Source organism: Phascolarctos cinereus, unplaced genomic scaffold (genome assembly GCF_003287225.1).
Source record: "Phascolarctos cinereus isolate Bilbo 61053 unplaced genomic scaffold, phaCin_HiC Scaffold_2;HRSCAF=192, whole genome shotgun sequence".
In the NCBI taxonomy this organism is placed as follows: Eukaryota; Metazoa; Chordata; class Mammalia; order Diprotodontia; family Phascolarctidae; genus Phascolarctos; species Phascolarctos cinereus.
In genome coordinates, this window is record NW_027555625.1 from 52,576,718 (window position 1) to 52,592,024 (window position 15,307).

General features: G+C 47.1%; 1 protein-coding gene across 1 annotated transcript in view; it reads right to left on the reverse strand.

The window, feature by feature from the left end:
* The window catches only part of ZFPM1 (zinc finger protein, FOG family member 1), a 200,681-nt gene extending 192,057 nt beyond the window's left edge, over window positions 1-8,624 (reverse strand). Inside the window, exon 1 of the mRNA XM_020989183.2 lies at window positions 8,075-8,624. Coding sequence (XP_020844842.1) covers window positions 8,075-8,114 — 40 coding nt within the window. The 5' untranslated portion in view covers window positions 8,115-8,624. The remainder of the gene's footprint in view (window positions 1-8,074) is intronic.
* Between the last annotated feature and the right edge of the window lie 6,683 nt (window positions 8,625-15,307).

Sequence of the window (15,307 nt, forward strand, 5' to 3'; positions counted from 1 at the left end):
AAATGTGTGTGTGTGTGTGTGTGTGTGTGTGTGTGTGTGTGTGTGTTTCTAAACCATCTAATAGGTACTTGGGCCCTAAGTAGCAGTCAGAATGAGATTATTCTGTGAAAAGAGCATTGTTCTGGGAGTCAGGAACCATACACTGGACCTGGCACATAGTAGGCATTCAATAAACACTGAATGAATGAATGGATGGATGAATGAATGGATGGATGGATGGATGGATGGATGGATGGATGGATGGATGAATGAATGAAAGAAAGAAAACTGAGTTCTGACCCAATTCTGCCACCACCTAGCTATATGACCTTGGCCAAGCCCCCTTCCTCTTGAGGGTTTGTTTGCCCATCTATAAAGTGATGGGGATGGGCTAGAGTGGCCATGGAGGACCCTTCTAACTCACAATTCTGTACCTCCAGTGACAGATGACTCCAAAGGTCCCTCCTCCTAGCTCTAACAGTGTGATTCCAGGTTTTTTCCTTCACCTTTTTTTTTAAATGGGGACCAGCAGCTGGCAAGTTCACTTACAGAGAAAGAAAAGAGTAAAATCAGGATGGACAGCTTATAAAATTCAACTGGCTGTGAGAAGGGAGCAGGGTCTCTCTTCAGAAGCCAGAAAGCATCTCCCCCAGTTTATTCATTCGACAAGCATTTATTAAGAGTCTATGTGCTGAAAATAAAATTAAACTGATTAAAAAAAAAAGAGAGAGAGTCCAATATGTGCCAGGAACAGGGAGAGGAAGACAAGAAACCTTGGCTTTTGAAGCCCATATTTTACTGAGGGGGGAGGAAGGAGGGACATGTACATAGAAAAATAAATACAAAATATATACCAAGTGGATACAAAAAAAACTCTGAAGAGAGGGCACTGGGACAGCTTGGGTGGCACAGTGGATAGAGCACCAGCCCAGGAGTCAGGAGGACCTGAGTTCAAATTTGGTCTCAGACACTTACTAGCTGTGTGACCCTGGGCAAGTCACTTAGCCCCAAATGTCTTGCCAAAAAAGGGGGGGGCACTAAATCAGAAGGGGCTTCCTCCAGAAGTTGCACTAGAAATTAAGATTTAAAGAAAGTGAGGGAATGTAAGAGGAGGATGTCAGCTTGAGCAAAGGCAGAAGAGTGGTAGATTGGATAAATTTTGTGGGGATGCATAACTCTGCCAGTCTGGCTGAAACAGCATTCTCGAAGGACAGAATGTGTAATAACCTGGAAAGGTAAGTTAGAACCAGACAATGAAAGGATTCAAAGGACAAAGAATTTCTATTTTATGCTTGAGGCAAGAAGGAGCCATAGCAGATTTCTGAAGGAGGAAGTGACAGTGTCAACAATGTGCTTTGGGGAGATCACTGCAGAAGGAGGGTAGACTGGAGAGGGGAAGAAAAGAATTGGGGAGGCCAATTAGGAACCCACAGCAATAGTTGAGGTGAGAGAGGATGAGGCCTGAGGCAGAGTGATGGTTATATGAGTAGAAAGAGATGGATTGGAGAGGCATTGAGGGGATAGAGTTGACAAGACTCAGTGCCTTTTTATTTTTTAAAGGGGGGGAAAGACTTGAGGTTGCCAGAGAACTCCGGGGACCCAGGAAAAATGTTCAGCCTTATTTTCAAAAGAAAACAATCACTTTGAGCACTACAGGGATGCCTCTACAGCAGATGTCCCCAATTCATTCACAGAACACGAATGAGGCCCCCAAAAAAGATTACTACCAGAAGCCATAAGAGAGACTGGTAGAGATGAAAATGGAAACTGGGATTTGGCCATTTATTGTCGTTGTTGTTGAGTTATATATGACTCTTTGTGACCTCATTTGGGGTTTCTTGGCATAGACACTGGAGTGGTTTGCCATTCCCTTCTCTAGCTCATTTTACAGATGAGGAAACTGAGGCAAACTGTTAAGTAACTTGTCCAGAGTCACACAGCTAGTAAATGTCTGAGGCCAGATTTGAACTCAGGTCTTCCTGACCTCAGGCCCAGCACTCTATCTACTGAGCTGCCTAGCTGCCCCTGGATTTGGCCATACCAAAGGCAAAAACCTTTGATTTCTAGAGCAGTTTCTGGAAGTTTCTGGTAATTGTGCCTTCCAGGGTTACCTAACCTTCTCTCTCCCCCAACACAAAAAATTCCAGACTCTCTGGCATTGAGAATTGGGGGAGGAGGGGGTATCTTCATGAGAAAATAGAATAATAATGTAAAAACAACCAAGACACACACACACACACACAGAGTACCTCACATATATCCATCAGCTCACCTGAATCTCACCATGGCCTAGTGAGGTAAGTGTCACAGAAGTTTATTTCCCTGTTTTATAAATGAGTCAGATCTTCCCAAAGCTCTCTGTCTACTATGAATGTCAGAGAGAGGAGGACCTTTGGGATAGACTGTCAATGCTGGGCAAAGAGAACATTTGTCAAACCCTCTTAATTTTAGAAGAAGAAACTGGTGTCAATTAACTTTCTGATAGACACAGAGTTCAGAGGTGTCAATTAACTTTCTGATAGACACAGAACAAATTATCTGCTGGGCTGGACCTAGAACCTAGGTGTTACTTGTCTCTAGTTGGCCTATAAGAGTGGAGTAAGACATCGGGAGCAGGAACTGGATAAAGGGTTGGCCTTGAAGGTGAGAAGAGAGGACTCCAGACCCACTGCTCACATAGATTGGCTTGAGTAAGACTGAGCAAGCCTCTTACCCTCTCAGTGACCAGGCTACTTTTGAAGTTGGAGAACTGGTGAAGGGTCATTGACTGAGGGAGTTGCCTCCAAGGCTGCTCAATTTCAACTAATGGAGGAAGGAGGGGAAGCCAACCAATGAAGTCACTGGTGGGATCTCCCCAAATGGCCTAAAGTCTGGGAATCCTATTAATTTTCCTTTGATGATCCAGAAGGACCTTCAGGAACCTTAGAGAGGCCTAAGATCCATCATTTTGAATAGTTTATATCATGGGACTAGGCCAATGGAAAAAAAAAAAGAGCTCATAGCTATGCAGGCCTCTATCCTTCTGAAGCCCTTTTCCCCAAACAACCCTATGAAGTAGGTAGTACAAGTTCAAAGATCCCCATTTTTCCAATTCCTTGTTGGACCCTTAACTAAAAGAATTTAAGTGACTTGCCTTGGTCACCCAGCTGGATGGATGAGATTAGAAGCCAAGCCTCCTCTATCCAGAGGCTCTTCCACTGACATCTCTATGGTGGCTGAAGCTGGAATGTCTGCCTGCTTAGAGACTTGAGGGTTTCAGAGGGAAAGAGAGAAGAGTGGTACTAAACAAAGAATTCCAGCAAACAGAACCTGTAAAGAGGGAGTTCCCAGGGCTACTTTCCAAACCAGTAGAAATGTCAAGAAATTAAAAACTCCTTGGGGGATGGGGGGGGCAGAGAGAGGGAAGCCAGTTGTCTTTGACTGAACTTTAGTAACAAGCAGCACCCACCCCAACCTAGGCATAGATAATTTTGGTGAATCAAACACAATACAATCTCCTCCACTCACCCTCAAAAAAAAAAAAACAAGCAAACAAACCAAAAATCCAAAACCCCAAAACAATCCTATGAACAGAAAACTACCTTCCCCTTGCTGAGGAATCATGAACCCCGGATCACCCTATCTCACACCATCTCATAGGAATGAGAGGAGATCTGTTTTAAAAGAGGCTGTTATTTTCACCAAACATTTCCTTCACTCAGCAAATAATCATGAAAAGTCAGCTTTCTTCCATTTTAATGGGTTTGTACCACCTGGACCTAATTAAAAAGAAAGCGGCAAAGAACCAGTTTCTTTTCAATGACATGGATTTTGCCAAGTTTGGGCAAAAAAAATAAAATAAAAAACCCTGGCCTGGCAGCCTGGCCTACTTTCTGGCCAGCCCCTTTTCCTTTTCCCCTTGCCCCCCCCCCCACTCAGAATCAGATAATTAAAAGGCCTGCATTAATCACATTTGCAATGGAACAAATTGTTGGAGCCCCCTTACCCCACCCCCCTCGACTTTGCTTTTCACTGTTTGTTATTATAGGCGAATCCTGCTCCAGTCTGGTGGGTAGAGATAAGCGCCTCTTATCTGGCTTGGCAATCTTTATCAGCCTGGAGATCAGGCCCCAGCGCTTATCAGGAATTCACATCTACTGTAGCTGAAACTAGAACCGAAAGGAAAAACAGGCAAGCAGGCAGGCAGGCAGAAACGTCCTCAAACTACTGGGAGACTCTTCAGTTCTATGGTCATTTTTTTTAAACGAAGTGGGGGGAGGTAGAGGCATTCCAGGTACCTAATGAGCTCCCATCAGTTGGGGATCAGTCTCCCCCTATCTGTTCCCCCCATCTCGAAAGTCCCAACTCTTTCTAAACTGCCAGCTCACAGCTGCTTGAAGCTTTCTCACTTTGTGTGGGCCCCCAGCTCCCATGTTTGAAGTTAATAAACAGAATAGGCTATCGAGGCTGTGATCGGTTCCCTTGCTTATCTGATGGGCACATCTATCTCAGAGCAGAACAAAAGAGAGAAAGAGGCAGCTGCATCTGGGGGGGGGTGTTTTCCTAAGGCTTTGAGGGCAATCGGGGCATGAGGAAGAGGGGGCAAAGAGAGGGACATGTAGCCACATTTACTTATCAGTTTTCTACAATCTAAGGAACAGCAAGGGACCAAACCCACCAAGGGGGTGAGAGCTAGGGAAGGGGGAGGGGGAGGAGAGATCTAGCCAAGAGATTGCTTTTGAAATACAGGAAGGGCCAGAAATTGTTAGCCATTCCATCACCACCCAGTCACAATCGCCTTATCCATCTTAACTCAGTCCACAATCGAACTTGAAGTCAGAACCAACTTAAATAAACAGACACACAAAGGCCAGGGGTGCAGATAGGGGGGTAGGGTGAGTGAGGGAAGAACCCCCCTACCCTTCTGTCCTCTTCCCTACATTCTGTGCCAGGCTGCAATGTGGTGCACTGATGACAACTGGGAACCTTGGGACAGGAAGACAAGGACACTGGGCTCCTCATCCCAAGTGGATCTGGCCTGGCCTGGTGCTGGTCAGAAGAAAAAAATTAACCAGAATTTTACATACTGAATGTAGTCCAATGTCTCTCTGTCATAGTCTCTCTCTTTCTCTGTCTCTCCCTGCCTTATCAATTCTGGCAATTGCTTTCTAACCTGAGATCTCCCTTTTGAGTCTATCTGCAATTCTCATCAAGTTGAAAAAAAAAAAAGAGGGGCAAGAACAGAGGTACACAGAGAAGAAGGAAAAAAAAAGCAGAAGAGAACAGATATGAATCTGTGGGAGGTTTTAATACTCCATTTGACATGATATAGGTATACTTGCTGTAAACAGGTCGGGTTTGCACATCATAGGAACAGGATTACCAGAACCTGGATCCAGGAGTCCTCCCTTCTCCTGGGGGAGAGGGTGGCAAAGGGGTGGGGGTGGAGGGGGGGTACCATTCCGCTAACAGTCATCTCTGCACACCCTTCCCGCTTCTAATGACTGTTTTCTCGCTGACAGAATGGAAAGGGTCCAGGCCGGTTTGGGGCTGATCAGTTTGGGCAATCAGCATATCTAGGCGATCGATGGGGCTCCCAGCTTATCTCCTCCTTGCCATCTCTGCAGAAAGCCGAGGGGCCCGGCGATGGAGCTGAGCTCCCCAGCTGCTCGGCTTTCCCACTAACATGCAGCAGACTGCCCCGGCCGGCCGGCATCGCAATCCATCTTGCGATCACCTTTTACTCCTTATTAAGCATTAAAACGGCAGACATCTCCCAGGGGTGAAGGGGAGAGGCAGGGAAACAGATGCTTAACAGCGGTTCCCGCAGAGACCTCCCGACACTTACCCACCCAGCCCAGCAGTTCTCGGCGCTCAGAACCATTATTAACCCCAACGACCACGTTAATAAGTTATTGTTAGGGTGGGTACCGGGGCAGTGGGAAGCCAGACCGATTGTGAGGATGCCGGCTTCCTGTCACACACTCATGCACACACAGAGAGCGTGCAGTAGCCTCAAACAGACTTTATCGAGAGAAAGATCAGCATTGTTGCCTAGGCAGGGAGCAACATCTTGGTTGGGTACAAAGCCACCGACCCGACCAGCTGCAGCATCAGAACTAACTTCTGCTAATTCGGCTGGAATGGCCTGTCTAAAGGGACATCGAAAGGGGGCTCTGATGGCAGCCCGCTTCTGGTCGCCCACTTTACTTATCTCCCGAACAGAGGGGAGCAGAACTCCCAATCTCGGGTCTTAAAAAAAATGGGAGGGTGAAGGGAGAACTAAGTGTTCCCATCTCTCCCCTCTAGATTGAATCAAGGCTTCTCAGCTGAGCCATCGCCCAGTCAGGCTGGCAGGTAGATGCCACTCAAGATGGCAATTATTTCTCTACGCTGATAAAAGCAACATTTGTTCTACGGGGGCGTGTTCAAACTATCCCTCCATCTGAGCGTTATCCACAACTTAGATCTACTAGAGGGAGTGGGGGTAGGAGGGAGGACTGTGGGGGGGGGTAAGAAACAGAAGCAGGTAACTCCTATTAGTGGAAAAGTTCCAGCAGTTTCACAGAATCCCCCCGCCTCCCCACCCTGAATATACAACAGTAATCTCTTTCATCTCTGCTAGACCTGAAATCAGATTCTCCCGGCTAGATCAGCTCGGTTCCCTAGGAGAATGACAACCCAGGGCAACGCTATCAGCAAGAGAGGGCTTGAACAGGGAGGGGGGTGGGGGGGTGGACGGTAGATGAGAGGGAGGAGTTGAAATACATATAAAGCAATGCCTGGTGGTCTCAGTCTGGATTTTATCAAGGTACTTTATCAGGGTTTCACCCGTCCCTCCTTCTAGCTTTCAAAAGCCAACAAGAATGGCAGGTTGAGGGCGACCCAGCAGCTGAGGTTACAAGGTTTCCAGAAGAAAAATTAAAAGTAGCCAAATATCTTACAAAATCCCCAGTTAGACATCTCCACTGACTCTGCATGGCTTTTTTTTTTTAAAGCTCCTAGATAATCATGATCTCTCATATTTTCTCTCTCTCTCTCTCTCTCTCTCTCTCTCTCTCTCTCTCTCTCTCTCTCTCTCTCTCTCTCTCTCTCTCTCTCTCTCTCTCTCTCCCTCTCTCATTCTTTCTTAATACAAAGACTGTGAGAGTCAAACTGGGCAGATAAGATCACAATTTCAGCCCGTCCCGACACAGTGATCTTATCAGGATGGGACTTGCAGAATGGAATATTTTAAACTTTATCTCCACCCAGATCAGAGGCTGCCTTATCTGGCTGAAACATCTCTGTGAAAGCTAGGGGAGGAGGGAGGGAAAGGGAGAGACCAGTAAACCCACTTAGCAGGGTTCAAACTTCCCCTAGTCACAAGTAAAATTAAAAATAATAATCATCCTCCCCTCCTCACCCCCCACCCGCCTTCTCGGACCATACAGTACAAGCGGCAGCTCACGTATATACATTTCAGATCTGCCCTATGGAGATTAGATTACATGTCACTGCAAACAGCCAACACTGCAGGAGGCGGCAACAGAGACTGACTACCAAAGGGGTGACTGTGGGGAGTGGGAGCTGGGAGTAGCTGGGGAAGAGGCTGGGTGAAGGGTGAAGGACGCTCGTAAGAGACGCCAAAACGGCACGGAGGGGGAGGCAAGAGAGGGGAGGACCTGGCTTGGGGGAAAGGGGGGCCAAGCAACCATACAGACTTTATCTGGGCAGCTGTCTCACAGGGAGACACTGAGATCCCACGAGAGGCAGAGCCACCTCTAGTTCGGTCGACTTCCCCTCCCTCCCATAGGGTCCGCAGACATAGCGGTGCTACCTTGGGGGCTAATGGCCCCATTTAACAGGAGGATTGGGGGACTGCTGGGGGTGGGGAGCTCAGACCCGGCGGCGGCGGCGGCGGCGGCGGCGGCGGACGTTCAAGTTCCAGACCGTGAAGGGAGCAGAGAAACAGTCCGCAGCCGGCGCAGGGGAGAAGCGGGTCGAGGTCGACGGGCTGGGGGAGGAGGGGGTACCCCAAGGCTAGCCGCCGCCCCTCCCTCTCTCTCCGTCTCGGCTCCTCCTCCTCCTCCTCCTCCCGCCGTGGCGGCCACCCTGACCAAAGTTTGCCACTTACGTTTGATCTGCCGGGGGTTGCTCTGTTTTCTCCTGGACATCTCTCCAGTGATCGGCTCCCTTCCTCCCTCTAACTGCTCGGCCGGCCGCGGGTCGGGGACGGGCTCCAGGGACGCAGGCGGCGGCCGCAGCCTCTCATGCCCCCCGCGCACTCCCTGCGTCCGGGGAGCTCCCTCGCCGCCGGCCCCAGATGGCGGCGGCCCCGGCGGCGCCCCCGCCCCCCTCCCCCCGCCCCCCAATCTCGGCCCGGTGGCTGCGGAGCCGCAGAGCGCCGCGGGAGGCGGGAGGCGAGGGGGGGATGCCCCCCCCTGCCTGGCTCGGCGGAGCAGGGCGAGCTGTGGCTGCGGCCGGGCGGACGGGCAAGCCAGGCGGGCTAGTAGGCGGCGGCGGCTCGGACTGGCGTGCTCTGAGCTTGCGGCGGGCTGAGAGAGCCCCGGCTCCGGCCGCTCGCCGCCGCTCCGCTTCTATTTTCTCAATGGAACTAACGATGTATCCACCAGGCTGAGCGTTCCACGGCACGGGGAGCGCAGAGGAGGGGGCGGGAAGACAGGACAGGAGAGGGGAGGGGCGGGCCGGGGCGGGGCCCGGTGGGGACGGGCTTCGGACCCGCGTCACTCCCGCTCCGGCCAGGCCTGGCTCCGCCCCCCGACCCCCGGACTCACTGCCCCGCCCGGCGGAGCCCAGCGGGCGCGCTGCGGACAGCCCGAGGGGACCGGGGAGGGCGAGGGCGGGGCCGAGCTAGGCAGCCCTGGGGCGGTGGGGGAGGGGCATCGCCCGGGGCGGGGCTAGGGAGCCGGGAGGAGGAGCGGGCCTGGCTGGGGGCGGAGTGGAGGAGTCCTTGAGCAGTTGGAACGCCTCTTCGGCGGCACTGATAAGTGAGGCTCAGTTTAACCTCGAGCTAGACAGCGGGGCATCTTATTAAAGAATCTGCGTGCATGTATGTATATTTATGTGTGTATATATCGCTCCTGTAATACACAAATGTATGCCCGTAAAGACTAGCTCATAGCACTTTGGATTGTCAATAACTTACATTTCTATGAAACTTCAAAATTCACAAAGCCTGTTCCTCACAATCAACTACACTGTAAGGCTGGTATGAATTTAATTACTTTAAGAATGAAGTTAAACGACGGGGTCAGTCATAATTCTAACCATGGTCTCCTGACTCCCAAGTCCATCACTCTCTTCACTAAACATATAGCACAGTGCCTGGAACAAAATAAGGGCTTAATAAATGCTTTATCTGTCTGAACCAGACTGTCTTTTCCTTAATTGCATTGCGTTTCCTGTTATAGTTTTATTTGTGTGCCTTATTCTTCTCTAGAGGATGCCCCCAAAGTCTTAGTGTAGTTTGGGACTATTAAAACCTAAAACCTCACAGAGACCATGTGTTCAAGATGTTTGAACTCAATGTCCTTTAAGGCCTCTTCCAACTCTGAGTTCTATGAAACTGTCAGTAAAGTACTTGAGGGCAAGCTGGATGTCCTCATTTCTGTATCATCCTCCAGCTCTTGAACTGTGTGGTCTATACATAAGCAGGTCCTAGATAAGCCTTGGCTGAATTAAGTAATGAATGAATAAGATTACACAGTACTTTCTTCCAATTCAAGTCAACAAACATTCATTGGCAGAGTGGGCTGGTCACCAGTTGGAGAATCAGAGATCCTGGGTTCCATTACCTGTCCCTGTCCCCTTTGTGACTGTAGGTAAAGTCATTGAAACGCTCCAGCCTTAATTCAGAAACTTATTTTGCTTGACTATCCATGTTTATAACAGGAGTTTTGTTTTTCTTCAGTTCTCAGTCGGAGAGGGTAGGGTGGAAAGGAGAGAAGATGGATTTTTGCTAATTGAAAAAATAAAATTTATTAAAAAATAGAAAAAATTAAACTCTCTGAGCCTGAATTTTCTCATCTGTAGCATGAGGTGTTTGGACAAGATCATAAATGAGGTTCCTTCCAGCTTTATGATACTGTAAGTACCTAAGGAGGCAGCTAGGTGGCTCGTGATTAGAGTTCTGGGCCTGGAGTTAGGAAGACCTGAGTTCAAATTTGACCTCAGACATTTACTAGCTGTGTGACCCTGGGCAAGTCACTTTACCTCTGTTTGCCTTGATCCACTGAAGAAGGAAATGGCTAAACTACTCCAGTATCCTTGCCAAGAAAACCTCGTGGAAAGTATGGTCCACAGGGTCACAAAGAGTCAGACAGGACTGAACACACACAAGTACCTTCTCTGTTCTATGCCAGGCTTTTGAGGAGATACATAGGCATACCTCCTACCTTCAAGGAGAAGACCCAGATCCAATATAAGTTCACTTTGGCATTTGAAGGCTTAGAAAGGCTTCTTTCAACACAACCTCACCAGGTATAGCTTATTCAAACTTTGCAGATAATGAAGCAGGTTTAGAAAGAGTTAAGAACTGAATTGTGATCCAAGAGCTAAGCAGTGTCTGAGACCAGATTTAAACACTAGTTCTGCAACCTCTAAAGCACTTTCTGACAAATGGAACACTGTATGGGAGGTGAGAGTGAGGACAATCATCCCTCCCTCATTTTTTGTCTTTATCCCTTTGTGGCTGAATTTACAAGGACTTCCATGCCTGGCTTCCAGCCAGCAATATTGTTCTCTCTCTTTTTTTTAATATTGTTCTCTTTTGTTCAGCTTTTTCTAGGTTTTTTTTTTAAGGGAAAAGTGTATCTTTTTTCATCTTTGGAAAATATGATATAGAAAACTCTGATGACACTCTAATCAAACTTTTTGTAAAATGGAGAGGTGCTCACCTATGGTGTTTGCCGCTATTGTGATGGAGATCCATCCCATCTGAAGCATCTGAATCAGAGGGAATCTCTATGGATGGTGAGAGCTTCCAGGTACACTTACTCAGTAGCTGATAGATCTCTATGAGGTACAGTGGAATCAGGAAGATCTGAGTTCAAATTTTACTTCAGACTCACAAACTACATAACCTCTGTCTACCTTGGTTTCCTTATCTAGCAGCTATCTCCTAGGGTTGTTGTGAGAATCAAATAAAATCATATTTGTAAAGTTTTTTGCAAACATTAAAGTACTATGTAAATATTACCTATGATGGTGATGATTGTAGCAAGTACAGGTATATTGCAGAGCATTAAATGAGTTTATAATCACTCAAAATAATTTAGCCTAACTATCCATACAGGAAAAACCAAGTGGATGAAGGATACTTACTGTCCAGACTCTTATATCCACACTATCTGGGACAGATACTACAAATGAACGATAAGCAGGGCCCAGAATTAAAATGAAAGAAGAGAGCAGGCTGGATAGATTTGGGAAAAATTCAGAGTTCTTTTAATGCTCCTGAAACAAAGGCCTATCTTTTTAACACCAATATTCCCGTAGAGATGCTAGATGACTGTGTAGAACAGCACAGTCTGGGGGCAGCTAGGTGACGTAGTGGATAGAGCATTGGTCCTGGAATCAGGAGGACCTGAGTTCAAATCTGGCCTCAGACACATAACACTTACTAGCTGTGTGACCTTGAGCAAGTCACTTAACCCCATTGCCTAGGCAAAAAAAAAAAACAACACCAAAGTCTCTGGAGCATGGAAGTTGGGGATTACCCAAAGGACAAGGAAGGAGCAAAACTGGGAAGGAAAGGATTTATTAAGCACCTATTATTTTGGGGGGGGGGTCTTTTGGGCAGTTGGGGTTAAGTGACTTGCCCAAGGTCACACAGCTAGTAAGTGTCAAGTGTTGGGTCTGAGGCCGGATTTGAACTCAGGTCCTCCTGACTTCAGGGCCTTTGCTCTATCCACTCCACCACCTAGCTCCCCCATTAAGCACTTATTGTTTACAAGGTAATGTGCTAACCACTTTATAAATATTATTTCATTTGATCCTGTTAACCTAAAATAAAGAAGACTGCCAAAACAGCAAAAACTAGGGCCTTTTAACCAAAACAAGGGAATTGTAATCTGAGGTCACCTCACAAGGGAGGGAGTTTCATGGGAGGCACAGTCTCAAGAAGCTGTTACCAAAGTTGTTTTGCATAACAACCGAACGTCCACAGAGAAAGCTGGAGGAGACTCTGCAGTCCAATATCTGGTCAGAACTGGGACTCTCTTTTTTTCCTCACTTTTTTCTTTTTTTTTTCTTCTTGTTTTAATACTTCTCTTATAACTGGTTTCCATCACTCTTAGGCAATTTGAAGCCCTGGGATCAGGCAAGATAAGATGCATTCAACAATTCTCACAACAATCCTGGGAAATAGGTACTATTATTATCCCCATTTCATAACTGAGGAAACTGAGGCAGACAGAAATTAAGTGACAAAGTTAAATGATAGGGACAAACACCTAGTGAGTGTCTGAGGCCAGATTTGAACTCAGGTCTTCCTGCCACCATGCCCAGCACTCTATTTATTATGCCAGTAGACAGCAACATCTTATAGACTAAAAATTTCAAAGGAGAAGGAGAGTAAGGGATGTCATCAGAGAAATGTCTGATGGGAAAGAAGGGCTGGTCATGTGCTGAGATTGGGGGATAGTGCATCGACAACATCCCTATACCTCTTCCTGCTCCATATTTATCCACAAGAACTTGAGGAAAGTCCCCAAGCTTTGGGTAAACTCGCTCGGAGAACTCTCTAGCAGACAGGGAAGGGAGTCTCACGGGATTGGCAGGATAATGGATGGCTTGTGATCTTCTTGGCGGGATGAGATCTCATAGTGGTGTGCATGTTGTCTCTCCTTACACCTCAAACTCCTTGAGAGCAAGGACTGTCTTTTGGTGCCTAGTAGGAACTTCATGATCCCTTATTGACTGACTGACTGTTTCAATATTGGAATATTGAAATATCCTCCAGGCCTAGCATAGGATTTCCCATAGAACAGGTGTTTAATCAATTTCTATAGAATCAAAATGGATTGAAATGATGACAGATCGATCCCCCTGGCTCACCCAATGGTACAGTTGGGGGTTGCTCTGAGCACTGGGAGGTGCCATACCTAGAAGAACCAGAAATTGCCCGGGGGGGGGGTTGGAAGGAAGGAGAAAGGAGTGATATTGTATTTAAAGAGATTAAAAGGGAATTAAATTGTGAAATCTCTCAGCCCCACCCTTGTGAAACTCAGGAAGCCTTTATTAATTTATATTAATTAAACAGCCCAGGCTACCATAGTGAACATCTCCCATTCTAATCCTTGGATATGAAGAATTGGTTCCTTAGATCCTCAGGTTATGTTTTGTTGGAATAGTGACCATTGCTGTCTATTTTATAGGAATATGCATGAGCAAGTGAGGAGGGTGTGTGATTTTATGCCATATATTTAAAATATTAGAGCTGAGAGAGATCATAGGATATTCCAGGGGCCACAGAGGTCATCTAATCCAGCTTCCCCATTTTATAGATGAAGAAATTGAGTCTGAGATAGGTTTAGTGACTTGTCCAAGGTCACATATCTAGCAAATGTCAGAAATGGGATTTGAACCTAGGTCCTCTGACTCCCAATTTCCAGTCTTTCTCCTGGACTATACTGTATCTTTTTACTGAGTAGAGAACTGAGATGAAATGTTTTTACTCAAAGGTGAAATTTCTCCTGTCTCTTTTATACCGTAGGAAAAAGGAGGAACAGAATTAATTGAAGGGAATCTGTTCAGACTCAGCTGCTCAGAAACTGCTCTGTTTGCTGGCTAAATGACCAGTCTCTGTCCTCTCCCTTCCACCCCGGCTCTGCACAATCCTACCATTCAGGGCTAGCCCAAACCCTACTGAAGTCATACAGGAGACTGGATGCTTCTGCTTATAGGAAAGGAAGCTTCCAACAGACTCTCAATTCTCCCAGAACACCCCTAAGGCTTGGATGGCACAGAGAGAACCTCCCAGAGGGCGTGGGAAAGCCATAGACCCAGCCTAGGCCCCCTGTTCTAGCTACCCCTCCTTTCTGTCCCCGAGGGCCTCCCATCCTCCCCACTCTCCAGCCCCATTGTTTGGACTAAATACCTTCTCTGTTGACACCTCTCTGGTTTCATGATTTCTCCCTCAGCCTGGTTCTTGTTTCACCTTTGCCGGTCAGAGGGGAAAGGCAAGCAGGCCTGTGGATAAGAGTGTTCTGCTGTCATTGAGGTGCTCGTGGTTCATGTTTTCATAGATTCATATAACTGCCCCCAGGGACCGAATTCTCTTCCATTTTGGATTTAGAGAAGAGGCAGATCTGACCCGGTAGCTAATGAACAGGTCACACAATTACCAAGTCATACAATTTTGAACTGGAAGTGTTAGGAGCTTAAAGATCACCCAGCTGCACTTCCTGGTCAATTTTACAGATAAGGAAACTGAGGCCTATGGAGATCTTTTGTTTGTTTTTGTTTCTGAACAAAGACAGGATCTGAGTCCAGCTCTTTTCATTTCAGATCTCCTGGTCTTCCCCCCCCCCCATAACTGCTTTTCTTAACACTTTACCACCTCTGAGGGCCTTGTTTTCAAATCAGTGTTGAGATGAGCCCCAAACCTCACTTTAGCTAGCTAGCTCAAATACTTTCCCAAAGTCTCCTTTACCAGAATATCTATTACAGTGATTAACAACTTCAGCAGATTTTATTTTTATCTGGCTTTTCTAATTTTTCTTCATTCCTAAAGACAGTATAGTTGGTGCATCAGAGGCCCTAGTTTCAAATCCTGACTCTGACTTGACTTGTGAGACCCTGGGCAAGTCACTTAATCCTGTTTGCCTCAGTTTTCTCATTAGTAAAATGAGCTGGAGAAGGAAACGCCAGACCCCCTACCTGCCAGGGTTGTTGTGAAGATCAAATAAAATAATGAACATCACGTGTTTTGCCAGCCTTCAAGCACTGTCTACACAAATGTGAGCTGATATTATTCTCCCCAGCCTTCAATGCCCAAGCCAAGGCTTACATCTTCGAGAAGCTGCCCTGCCTACCACTGATGTCACCTTTCTCTGAACTCCCATATCACACCCCTCAGTCATTTATTATATGCCTATTCATTTCTTGCTGCCCAGCTCTTCCATGTTTTCGGGTCATTCCCCAGCCAAGGTCCTGGAAGGCAGGGGCTGTTTGGTATAAAGGTTCCAGAGGGTCCTAGGAGGAGGGGAGGCTCAAAGGAACTCATTGGGTCTTTGATCCATTGATCCACAGAGGGAGAAGGTCCAGCCCCTCCTTATGATGATTCTGGGCCCTAGCAGCTTCAGCTAGCACCCTAGGCAAAACTGTAAAGTAAGTGAAAGTTCTG